The sequence below is a fragment of the Pholcus phalangioides genome, unplaced genomic scaffold (assembly GCF_987345545.1).
Source record: "Pholcus phalangioides strain wild (caught in Gottingen) unplaced genomic scaffold, Ppha-v1.0 ptg000001l_1, whole genome shotgun sequence".
Classification (NCBI taxonomy): domain Eukaryota; kingdom Metazoa; phylum Arthropoda; class Arachnida; order Araneae; family Pholcidae; genus Pholcus; species Pholcus phalangioides.
The window spans coordinates 15,846,427-15,860,431 of NW_028301594.1; the positions used below are offsets into that span (position 1 = coordinate 15,846,427).

A 14,005-nucleotide genomic window follows, 5' to 3' on the forward strand; every position below is an offset into this window, starting at 1 on the left:
TTTATTTTTTGGTGGTCTGCAAATTATTTATCTCACTTCCATCGGAAATTTTTTAACTTCTTTCACTGGCCTTCAGTTGTAAAAAGGTTGAAGAACACTGTACTAGATCACATCCATGCATTAAGACGGCAATGGGTGTACGCCATGATTATCATTCATGCTTAATCATTCTTATTAACACAATAGTTAATATCTTTAGAGAATGAAACAAAAATTGAAACAGGTTTATTACAAAAATTTTATTTTATTTGTATTTTTTTTCCTCATTAAAGCTTGATTACTACTAAAAATTCTAAATCAACACAATTTCCTCAAGTTGGAAAGAAAAAAACAAATGTTGCACCATAGAAGGAAAAGCACAAAAGTAACTTCCACAGAAAACAAAGCGTGTTAGTAATAGTAGTATTATACAGAAACAGGCTCATACACGGGTGTATTAAACTCATGCAGAGTCTGGTTTAACTTGAAAAATACAAAACGATGAGTTATGAAATGATGACAGTTTTTTTTTTAGTCTATTGCAAGAGATTTTTTTTTTGTTGCCGTGTCTTGAGGAGCTGCTTAAAGCGGTGGCAGTTTCGATTAGTGTCTCGTTCAAGAGAGCTGCTGAATGTGCGTATGATTTATTCCCTCTTGTATACTCTGGTAGATACAACATCACCTGATGAGCACACCTGTAAGTATAAACAAACATTTAAGCAAGATGACACTTTCTTTCATTATTTCATTAGAAATATATATATTTTGTGACCAAATAATAATTTGTACGTTGGTCGGTCTTCCATGTTTCCGTTGATTTCAAATGTTAATTCTTGTCTTTTATCCATAGAACTATAGCTGTGAAATTATTTAAATAACTTTATAAATAAGCAATGACAGCATGTTATATGTATGACCTAAAATACTTTTCTCACATTATGGCCAAAAATAATGAAATTTTTTGATGAAACTCGTTTTTTTAATAGCAAAAAAAAAAAAAGTTTTTTTTTAAAATTTCATCTATTTTTTATTTATGACCTGAAATATTTGCATTAGATTATGACCGAAAAATTATAATTTTATGGCCTAAAATATTTTTATCATATTTTGACAGGATAATAATTTTTATGACCTATAATTTTGTATCTGATACGACCGAAAAAAATTTTGACCTAAAATGCAACTTGGTATAAGCAAAAAATACGAAAATTTTATGCCCTAAAATATTCACATCAGGTTATGACTAAAAAATATTTACATCATATTGTGTCCAAAAAAACAGCGTAATTTTATGACTTATTTTATGACATAAAAAAGATGTCAAAACAGCGTTTTTCGAACGAGTTCATGCGAACAAAAATGCCTAAATTTTCGTCATGTATGACGTCAAGCAACTGCTCTGGTATCCTAATGGTTAATCAGTTAGTCTATTAATAAATAATTCTAATCAATATATTTCAGATGTTCAGTACTCACCACTGTGAGCGTATCTCCGGCAACACTGCGTGTGATGGTGCATTCTTTCTCACCAAATTGCTTCTGGATGAGCTTGCCGCCTTCCAGGGTCACAACTGTCTGTAATTATGAGAATATATTTTTGTGACTAATTTAAGATAATTTGCGACCCATCATGCATTCTGTAATATAGTCACGAATTGCACACAAATCTCTTGTTAAGCATATATTCAGCAGAAGCTACTGTAAAAATTTGGCACATTATTTTGCTCTTTTGGAATGAAGACATATTTCAGCCACTCTCTGACTTATGAACTTTCGAAATTGCAAACAAAATACTATTTCAGTAGGCTTGGTGACTTGTGGCGAAAATGGGTTCAAATTTGCCTGATGAGATTGATCGCGATATAACTGTGGGTGTCTGATTCAGATTTTTGAGCATTAGCTTGAGTATTACTTTGGAATTCGTTCGAATATCGGTACTGTCCCATGTTTTAAACCTGAAAATGGTGACAGCTTGGTATGATTTCACTTCTTCCAGATCAGGATACCCTGGCGCACCCTCTCCCTCTGTCTCATATGTTGAGGGAGGACTTGATTGGTGGTGGGGGAGCTCGTCCAGCCTGGAATTTTTTTCTGACACAACCACCTCCTTCTAAACACTGAGCTAAAATCAGTTCGGTGACAGAGCATGGTTGTGTTCGGTTCGCCCTGTTTACCTCCCGCCCCTCCGCTAGTGAAATGAAATTATAATTTCAAATACGTTTGAGCAACTTTTATGGTCTTGGACTTCTCAACAAATAGTGTTCAGTGCACTCAAAATGCACACGAACAGTTCGGAAGTTACTGACTGGGGCTCGTAAAAGAGAGCTCGAAGTCGAGCAATGGGCGTTTTTACTAGAATGGTTTTACATTGTCAATTTTTCTTTACCTTGACTGTGGCGCCATCTAGCCTCTTCTCTTCGAACTCCTCGCCGAGCTTGAATTTAATTTCTGAGTTCTTGAAAGCGTATGTCTTGATCACGTAGCTATCGCCCTCCTCGATTATTTCAACGGTGGGCTTGGACTGTTCGGCAAGCTTCCTTGTCACCATAGAGACACCTGTTCAATCAAGAAATGACATATTGCAATTTAAATTACATGTACACATATACAAAGACGTATACAAAAACATTTTGTATATATACTCCGTTATCTTTTATGAGTATAGCGGTAACTCGGTATTCGTCAGTAAGGGTACGAACATACTGCGCGCTTGTTTCCAAATCTGGAAATCGGCGTCGTTACTGATTGGTTAAAAACCTAAATTTCTCAGGTTTTTTAGTTTTCAGGTTTCGGACGATTCGGCGAGATAGACTTGAAAGTCCCTGGGGGGGCACGATGATGATGTCAGTTCATATATACACATATACATTAGATCAGCCGACTCCACCTTTGACGCTGGGGGGGGGGGGGCAGCCCCTTCCCCGTATGTTCGCATGTTCTGCGCTGTCTACAGCGTTGACTATCCATCATTAAAACTTGGATCAATTTTAAAACTATTGGTTTCAAAGTGACCCTTAAAAATGGGTCTGACGAATTCCGAGTGCCGAAGTATTTTTTTTTTCTCGGTGTGACACAAGTACCGAGTCTGATGAATTCCGAAACTGTCGAATATTGATAGTAGGAGCGGGGCTGTCGAAACAACACCATCGGTACCCTACCAATTTTACATGCTTCCGAAAGTCATAGTATCAGATTTCATTATCTATGGGGTCCCCCCCGCCAATACGCCGGAGCCGCCCCCAGTGGGCACATACGTTAAGACGACACTGTGTAATGACCATTATATCTATCATTATATCAGAAGTTTTCGTCATAAAAACTTCCATTTTTAAGGTAGCGAGTGTCAATTGTAATATAAAGCTTTTGTTTTAGTGCAAGGGTGCTAAACTCTTAGGGGAGTGCGGCCCTTTTCAATCACGAAGAAATGTGCCGTGAGCCGCTTGGGTAACCTGGAATTGTGTCGCGGGTAACTTAGGCAATGAGGAACTGCACCATGGGCCGCTTGATTGCTCTAGAACGGTGCAGCAGATCATTTAGGTGCTCTGAAACTGTGCCGTAGGTCACTTAAGTTACTTGGAAATGCTCTATATTTATCCGTGCCGTGGGTAACTTGAGTGAAATGAAACTGTACCATGGGCCGCTTAAGTGCTCTGGAACTGTGTCGCGGGTCACTTGAGTGATCTGTAAATATGCCGGGTCACAAGTGATCTTGACATGGACCGTATGCCACTTAAATAATGTGGAATTGCACCGTGGATCCCTTAAGTCCACGTGTAATCTTGAAACGTGTCGCGAGCCGCTTGAGTGTTGTGGAACTTCACCGTGGATAAACGTGCTCTGCTTCGTCCATTTTTACAAAATCAGGGTTGAGGTCGCGGCATAGGCGAAGATGCGGGAGATGATCCCCAGCGTCAACGGTGGAGCCGACTGATATAATGTACGTATATGCATATACTCAATATGAATTGACATCATTATCCCCCTCCCAGTTTTTTAAGTCTATTGCCTATGGGTCAGGGGGTCACATCAGATGACTCCAAGTGCCGAATTAGGCCCGCGGGTCATGGACTGAGCGTATATGTTTTAGTACGTATTATTTTGTACGTCGATTACATTATATTTTGTGCATATTTATATCATTCAATATATTAATTCAGTTTCACTGAAAATGAATCAATCCGGATAGGTGGTGGGAAAAGAAATCGTAACGTTCCCCCTTTCGTAAGAGATGATAAGGCACCACCTTTGACGAAAAAGGTCATTTGCCTCCTCCTATGTCTGGAAGTCACGTAATTAACGATAAGGGGCACCGAGACGATATCACGAGAAATAGAACAGTATAAAGAAAAATGGAAATCTATCTTCAACGCGTGGCGTTAAAGTTCATGTCCAAAGTCCGAAGTATTTAATATCTTTTGTTACATTTCCTTCGTATGTACCACTACTGTTCCACGCATGTAAGGCAATTCATTTTTTGTTGTTGTTGAAGATAACGTCTCTCAATATGCATCCGAAGGCTGGGAATATTCACTAGATGTCGCTTCTGAGTGACCCGTAGTAATACTTTTTTTTTTTACTTCATGTCTCGAGGCGTGATTAGTTTCTCATAACCTAATCGCAAAAATTAAAAATAATAAAAATCGTAACCTTGATAATGACCTTTTGGTTCCCATCGTGGAAAGATAATAAAATAGCTGATTCGAGTGATTATTATTTTCTCGGGCACTTGATACGAACTGTTCCAGTAATTGCTTATCTCGGAATAATTATACTTGAGACTTAATTTATCAACGGATAATTGGTTTTATCTGATAATTCTCTGCGGATTTTATTTATATAATATATATATATATACATACATACTATACAAGAGTGCCAATCGTGTAATAAATTTTCAATGTTTTTTTTTAATTTTCTATTCAGAAAGGGTCTTCGACCAGGGGCGTAGCCAGAAATTTCGTTCGGGGGGAACCAAAGTGATAGAAAAATAGATTTGGCCATCTTTCCCTCCTTTTTTGGTCATTTTCCTACATTTCGGGGGGTGGGGGACCAGACCCACAAGTCCCCACCCTCGCTACGCCATTGTCTTCAACGCATGGCCCGGTGAGTTCTTTGGTAACGAGTGTGGTGTGGTATAGCTTAATGGCCCATGGGCCTCAATGAAATATCAAATGTAGCCCTCACAGTGTGAGAACGATTAAAGGCATATATTGCTAACGTGGAGGGGGTTCCTTAGAACGGTTGTTTTCCAAACTTTTTCCACTTCCGAACCGGTGAAGTTAAGTGAACAATTTCGCTGACCCGCGTAAATGGGAGAAATAATTTGCGACCCGGCAAAAAACAATAATAATAATGTAGGAAAATTTCCTATCCTTCTAAATTATTAAATTTCATAATTATACTCTACTATTGCATTCGGAAAACAGCTTTGAGCTGGAACCCCTGCTGCCATCTATCAAATGAAAGTAAAACTATCTGAATAAATCTTCAAGCAAAATTTAAATACAGCAGTGGTTCTTGGAAGCGCTACCCTGTTTTTCCGGGACATTCTTGATTTTTTTTTTTTAAATAATAAATGTGCTTTAATTTTCGTAATCAATAATGAACGAAATAAAATTATTTTTGAATATTTAGTTGGCAGATCTGTTTTGCTATGAGATTTAGAACTACACACATGATTTTTAGCTTTGAATCCCGCGGACAGTGTCGTCAAAAGAGACGCAAGTTAGGACTGAATGTGTATCTTGCGCATCGTAATGCTGCAGAGTGGATAACTTGATAACCAAACTCAGGGTCACCATTACTAATCGCAGGGCCTAGTGCAAAAATATTTTCGGGTTTCTTTTGCAGGAAGAATAGTTTCAGTTGATTTGTTATATTGATTTTTATTATTTTGAATATTCATAACATTTTCATGGTTGTGGCACAGCCATCCACTCTTTATTCTACCAAATTATATTACTATAGTTTTTTCTTTCATATAGTATATTCTTCTATACCCACTGTAGTCCCCCACAATATATTTTTAAGCCTCACCCGCCTTCTTTTCGATATTTTTAAGTCCTCTCAATATTTTTGATGACTTCACATCATTAAAAGCGCTTCATAAACGATGTATTAGCGTTATTACTTGCTCATAATCTAAAATGTGGACATTTCCCCTATACATATTACTCATCGTTCTGCTTTAAATTTGTTTTTTAAAAATTATATAAAAGTATATTAAAATCAGTTGATTCTTTCTGAATCCTCTGTATAAGCAAGGCCGCAACTAGGGGGGAGTAGGTGGTTCTGCCGCCCCGGGTGCTGGACCAGAAGGGGCGCAAATTTCACACTTTTATCTCTCATTCAACATTACAAGGAAGCCTAAAATGCATGCATTCCCTTGCTTACCAAGCTTCTAGTTGCGGCTTTGTGTATAAGTATTAACTTAATCTGTTGATCAATGTACATGTAGAATTTAGTAAAATTAAATTGTATGATACGCGTATGGTAAGTAGCTGTTCAGCTGAAGGTCGAGACATTTTTTGGTTTCGACATATTTTTACTATTATGTTACGAAAAATAAAAATTAATTTCTTACTCGGAAGTTTTCATTTTGGTGAATCTCCCGCGACCCCACTAGTTAGTTCATTAACACGACTTACACTTTGGAAACCATTGAAATATAGCATGACAATGAGCACCGTAAGGTATGATACGAGATATAGTGTTTTCTCTCACAAGTCCAAATTCCATTTCTCTTTTTCATGTATTGGTTCGATAAATGTAGATCTACACATCGAGTGTAATAGCAGTACCATACCAGCCTCCCTTCATTGGTTCCAAGCATGTTTTGAATTTGAATCAGTGGAAGAATGGTATAGAAAAGAAAAACTTGATTATCTCGAATTGAGAATTTCGGACTGTAGTATACCGTTCTTCTCACCGATTCAATTATATTAATCATATTACTATACCTTCGCTACAACGATAACATTTCACGGAATCTTCGTTATCGTTATAACCCAGTTTGACTGTATAAATATAAAAATGAGATCTTATATAACTGACTAAACTAAAACTAAATCTCGTAACTACTGAAATCCAGTGGAACAAAAACGCGTTACCCGCGTATACTCGGGATAAACTGTTTAGTAATTGAGGTTGCTATACTCATCGGATGCTTTGTAAGTAACTTTGACCTTCGGTCCATTGATAACTAACGCTATTTTAGTAACGGACGCGAAATACACTTAAATCAATGCAAGAGAGGAGAAGGTAGCGGTTGAAACTCGTATCGCGTTATCTGAGAATTCCACCCCAAAAAAGAGGAAAAGTCGCCTCTTATAACTGATTATGGAAAATTTCTAATCTTTTTATTGCCTTGCTGAGTTTCCCATAAAACTTTTTTCTTCTCCTTCGATATCAGAGGAAGGACATGTACGTGTACAACAAGAACTTCAGATGAATATCTTTGGACTTTATAACTACTTATAGATAAATATGAACGAGAAAAAAATCGGCCGAGGAAAGCTTTATGTCAGCAGTTCTTACTCAGTGTGTATATATATGTGTGTGCAAATAATATATCTCTCTTTCTTCAGAACTGATAATAATATACTACTACTACTTATATATTAGCTACCACTCTCACATAGACGCCATTTTTTCATTTTCTGATAAGGGAATATGAGGGGTGGGGGAATGCTCAGTGGTGAGTTCGAAGTTGGTGCAAAAGTAATCGATTCTGATTTATCTAATTAATTTGCATAATTTCATCACCGTTAAATATATACACGGTGATTTAAGTAATCACCCTACGGAACTTGATTCTCCTCCTCCCTTGCCACATTTTACATGTTGATCCAAGAGGCATACTTCCAATTGGAAAAAGTATCCAAGTAACGTGTAGAACTCAGATACGCCATTCATGTTGCGAGGGATTGTATTGTTATTAAATTTTTTTAAAATAACTTTTTATACGGACACCCTGTTTTTAACACCCAATAAGAAAAATGTTGCTCTGTCTCTCCTGAAGCAACTTCCACTTTTCTAAGCGCAGTATTCCCTGAGATATTCGAATTCGAAAAACGAAAGAAAGTTGAAAAAAAAGAAAAAGCAGCATATAAACTAACGAGCAACGCTTCTTTCCACTGACTTATGCTGCTCTTTCCTAATTTTCGTCCGTTTTTTTAAAATCAACTATCTATACAAATATTGCACTTAAAAACGTGGAAGTTTTTTTGGTTGGCCTCTGGAGAGACAGGGCAACAACTTTTTTATTAGGTTTTTCAGCGCTGTTGAAATGCGGCAAAGGCAATTAAGTAATCACCCTGCATAGGCACGCATCAATTTCTCAATTTCTACGTCCTAAACCCTCTCGCTGACATTAACGAGATATCTCGCCTTTTTTATTAAAAGCTTTTCATTTTAGTAGTGACAATCCCTGGTATTTTGTAAAGCTGATTTCTTAGTGGAACATACAGGGGGATCAGCGAATAAGTCCTGATTTCAAAATTAAATATCTCTACAACAAAGATCAGTAGAATTATGCGGTAAACGGTACGTTTATTAGCAAAACTGTAAGAATGTTGTACAAAAATTTCGGAAATTTAGTTTTTTTAAAAAATTTTTAAAATTAAAAAAAAAAAACGAGATTTTTGGGTTCCGAAAATCCTCATTTGTGTGAAGAGAAACCACTGCATTCGCCTTAAGTTACTGCATGGGCTGCGGTATGGGCCATGTGTGCTGACAAATTGTTCCAAAATTGTAACGTAACGTTCAGTAGTAATCGTTTCTCGCACGAAGAAGGGGCCGATAATGCCTCTGGCGCATACCGTTGCCCATGCAGTAACTTTAGGCGAATGCAGTGATTTCTCTTCACACAAATGAGGATTTTCGGAACCCCAAAACCTCCAGTTTTTTTTTTTTTTTTAAATTTTAAAAAATTACAAAAAAGACTAAATTTTCGAAATTTCTGTACAACATTCTTACAGTTTTGCTAATAAACGTACCGTTTACCGCATAATTCTATTGATCTTTGTTGTAGAGATATTTAATTTTAAAATAAGGGCTTATTCGCTGATCACCCTGTATTATTTTCCTATCTCCTTTACTTTGCACTTGCTGTTGAAAATCGGAAGAGAGCCTACTTCATGAAACCAAAGGGTATGACATTCTTCCGGGGTTAATGCTAAGCCAGTTTAAAAGGTTAACAATTAGCAACTATACTTTTATCATCTGCCTGCACTTCTACAGTGTGGGGGGGGGGGGGTATTAAAGTTAAATTTGCCTCCCTGACAGTTACGGCTCTTCATGTGATATCATATTCTTACACCGTACTCACATTTTTTATCACTAACCCCGGACTGTTCCAACACATCCTCCTCCAAGGGGCGTTACTACCTACTTTTGAGAAATACTGGCGTGCACATCTTAAACATTGATTTTGCTCATACATGTATCCCATAATTTTACATATAGTTTAAAAATTCATAAAAATTTAAGGAATTGGAAAACTTGAATGAAAAAAAAGAAGGTTATCTCACGAAGGGAGGTTTTGGTTTGTTTTCCCCCTTCACAGGAAAAAAATAGTTTAAATTTTTGTCTATAGATGCCGCTGCACGGAAGCCGATTATTGGAAATATGCAAATCGGAATCCTATAAAATGCAGGGTGTACGATCAACAGCTCATTTCTGAATTTTCCTGTTATATATTAATCATTGTGATTGATATATAACAGGTCTTTTCATTGTGATGGTGAGATTAGTGGATAGAGCAATATCGGTGAAGTTGTTTTACCTCCACCACGAACGGTTCTGACACAGAAGAGATTGGAAAAAGATTTTGAGCACTAATTTCAAAAATTTTGAACTAATTTTTTTTCTAAATTTAAAAAAAAATCCCCCTTCGGGAAAACAACTTTTTCGCAAACAAAAAACATTCAAATTTACCAATTCCTTCCATTTTTTTACGAATTTTTAAACTACATATTTACAAATTTATGGGACAGCCGGAATTTATGAAAGTGTGTAGGAAAACTGTCTGAAATATATAGGCCTACATAAGATGTATTTTATTTTGTTTTGCTCACACAACAACACACACACAACGCACAACACATTTAATGAGTCTAACTTTATGCGTTTCTGTATAAAATGTCCTCCGAGATGTCACACACAAATACTTGTTCTGGTACAGCATAATATAGATTACTGTACTGTTTTTTCCGAAGTGGACAATATCTCCCTGGGGGCGATAATAATAAGAAAGTTTTATGGAAGGGGTCGATGGAACAAAAAGTTTGGGAAAAAGAAGGGTGTAGATCAGTGGTTCTCAACAGGTGCTCCGTGTGCACTTCCCAGGGGCTCCGCAGCCACTCGAGGATAATATAATAAATCAATAAATTTGATAAACAAACAAAAAAAAAGAGACCTATAAAGGGTATTGCCATATAAATAATATACTGAAAAGGTATTTGTAAACCCAAGGCCCGCTAGCCAATATGATGCGGCCCGCCAACTCAAGCCTAATTTTGTAAAAATGAACCAAGCGGCACATTTACAGATCGCTTAAGTGAACCGTGACACATTCACAGATCACTTGAGTGATCCGCGGCACAGTTTCAGAACACTTAAGCGATCCGTAGCACATTTAAAGACCCATTATGTGACATGTGACAAAGTTTTGGAGCACTTAAATTGCCCGCAGTCCAGTTCTACATCACTCAAGTTACCCGCGGCACATTGCTAGACTACTTAAGTGATCCGCGACATAATTACGAACCACTTGATTACTACTTAATTACTACGAGTGACGCGCGGCACTATTCCAGTACTAAAGCGGCCCGGGCACATTTCCAGATCACTTGAAGGACGCACGGAACATTTAGAAATCACTAAAGTGACTCTATAGAGGACTTATCAACAGGAATGTTAATTCATGTGCCCACAAAATAGGGGAAGGTTTTTATCGTTTTTGGCACACTAAGTAGAGATGCCATTAGGAATATTCCGTACTTTTATAAAGGGTGGTTGATGACGTAAGCATTATTCAACTATTCAACCCCCCACCCCCCCCCGTCATGAAAAGTTAGCAAATATCTGAAAGCCCCTCCTCCTACCTACCGTAATGGCGTAATACTTAAAATGAATCTTATAGCAATAGTTAAAAAAAAGAAAAATAATTAAATAAACAGAAACCTATTGCAAGACAAAAACACAGACGACTGCTATTGTAATTAATAGTAACGCGGTCTTCACGTATTCCCAAGGGATCAGCATGATCCGTCCAGGGAATTTGTTAGTGTTAGGTTAGCAGACCTCCATGCCCGAGCCGGGATTCGAACCCAGACCTGCACAGTGAAAAAGCTAGTTCCCTAACCACTCTACTGTCAGGCGGTATTACTCAAGTAAAATTGATTACTGGTTTTAAACTGATGTGTGTAAATCTTGTGCGCCATAATACTGGTAAATATATTTCTTTTGGGTTTGGCCAGTGAAAATTATTCGGCCTACTTCCGAATTATTCTTGTACCACCAAAATATAGTAACCGATATTAAGACGCATAAAATTAACACGAGAATGCAGCATAAAAATATAACATACATCGTATCATATCTTATGTTGCTCATTTTCATGCTGTATACGGTTTAAAACTAAAAACCAATTTCACTCGAAGATTTACAGATAGCTATATTTTCATTTGATAGGTGGCAGCAGGGTTTCCGGCTCAAAGTTGTTTTTAGCATGTAATACTGTAGTAGAGTATAAACATGAAACTTGATAATTCAGAAGGATAGGAAATTTTCCTTTATTATTATTATATCTTTGCCAGTTCGCAAACTATTTCTCTCATTTATGCCGGTCCGCAAAAAGAAAAAGATCGAAAAACACTGTTATAGGGAAACGTCCCAGAAAAGATTTACCGAATTCAACTATTTTTAGCTGACACCCCCAATAAGACCAGGGATTCCCAGTTTTTCACAATTTCACGTCAGCCTTGGAAGATTTGGCATAAGATTTAAATTTTAAAAATTATATGAAATTTTAAATAAAATTTAAAATTTATTAGATTTAAATGAAATTTAAATTTTTAAATATCTTGTGGAATCTTTACTTGACATGCACATTAATATTTCAATATAATTAGTAAAATATCAATTTCAAATTGAATCGGAAATATCAACCACAAATTGTATTGAAAGTATTAATTACATTTTTTCCAGCATAATTTGTAATTAATATTTTCAGTATAATTTGTTGAATTTGCTGCTGATCAGATATCATTATCATGGAGGGCCCCAACAGAGGCCCATGTGTTAAGACGGCCCTGATGCTTTTCAGGGGTCAGTCCAGCCAAAAATTGGGTCCATTTTCTGAACCCTTCACAAAATGCAGATATCGAAACCATAAATTTTAAATTCCATTTAATTTTGTGCAAGATTAACTAGATTGTTTCACTTCCCAAAAAATTACTTACTTTTCATACAATTATGGATCATTTTCACAAATATTAAAGAATATTTTATCAAAACAGGGCCCTATATAAAGGGTCTGGACAGACCCCCTGCTTTCTTCGACACTATTTTTTTTAATACCTTGCCATAGTTTTAAAGAATTCCACAATTGAGATAAGGTCAAGCGAATGCACACAAATTTAAACAATACTGTCTACAGCAAAGATATTTAAAAAAAATACACTCTTGATATTTTATTCTTGATTTACTCTATCATTTGTCAAATTTGAAAAAAAGAAGATATTATAATAAAAAGATCAATTTAAACAAGATTTGTAATCAGATACTAAAATTTACTCGATTCAGAAAAATATAAATATTTTAAGATGAATCAACAATTTCGATCAACGCTCATTCGAAAAATTAATTAATCGCATCATACCCCGAAATTTTTAAATTTAGTAAAACCTCTCTCTTGCGGTCACCGCCGGTACAAAAATATTCATCCGTAAAAGAGGGTTGACCATTAATTGGGGGGGGGGGGGTGGTTTGAAATGCATACTTTTATTATACAAAGGGAAATTATTATTTGGCCATGAAAGAGAGGTGACCGCATCTGAGAGGGTGTCCGTAAAGAGGGGCTTTACCGTATTTTTCAACGTAAAGATTTCAATTGTATAATTCTTTTCTTCGTATGCATTTAAACATCGTATATAATTATGAAAAAATTTCCGGATAATTTTAAAAATGTATACTAAATTCAATTCCAACAAGATATTGGTTGATCGATTTTAAAATAATTATTATTATGCATATTAATTAATCATCACCAACATATTTAAAGATTTCAGTTACATATTCTTTTCTTCATATATATTGAAAACATTTTTAAATATCTTCCATAATCATAAAAATCTCCGTCGAATTTTAGAAAAGTATATGAAATTTAATTCCAACGAGATAATGATTGATTTTAAAAATAATAATTATTATTATGTATAATTAATTAATCACCGATATTTTTAAATATTGCTTCATGTAAAGATTTCAATTATATAATTTTTTCTCTTTTCTTCATATGTATCAAATACCTTTAAATATCTTATAAATTCATAAAATTTTCCGGATAGTTTTAAAAATGTATATTAAATTCAATTCCAACCAGATATCGATTGATTGATTTAAAATAATAGTAATAATAATAATGTAATTTTACCGATTTCTTTCAGGAAGTCTCCGAAGTTTTCGCTGGAGACGAGCTTGAATCTTCCTGCAAGTGCCATGTTGATGATGACTTTTTTTTTTGGTGATTCCTCCAAAAATTATCAAATTCACACTCAGAGAGAGAGAGAGTATTAGCTCGAAGAAAAGCTTGTGAAACAAGACGGGATGTTGGTAGCTATCGCCTCCATTTTATTCAATGATCCGGAGGAATCTTATCACCATTTCGGGTCAGAGTTCGATTCCCCCCCTCCTTCTCATTTTTCTTGTCTGCTCTAACGACCATTTCCTTCTCCAACAAAGATAAAAACATAAATTGAAAAAAAAAAAAAAAAAAATAGTGCTTTCTGCATAAACCTCGACA

General features: G+C 35.9%; 1 protein-coding gene across 1 annotated transcript; it reads right to left on the bottom strand.

Annotated features, from left to right (window-relative positions):
* Positions 1-224: 224 nt before the first annotated feature.
* LOC149089949 (fatty acid-binding protein-like) lies at positions 225-13,797 on the bottom strand. Its single transcript, XM_089231299.1, has 4 exons — positions 13,637-13,797; positions 2,366-2,535; positions 1,456-1,554; positions 225-674 (listed from the first exon to the last, which is right to left on the bottom strand). The coding sequence occupies exons 1-4, from the start codon at positions 13,701-13,703 to the stop codon at positions 624-626; spliced, it is 387 nt and encodes a 128-aa protein (XP_089087425.1). The 5' UTR covers positions 13,704-13,797; the 3' UTR covers positions 225-623.
* Positions 13,798-14,005: the final 208 nt, after the last annotated feature.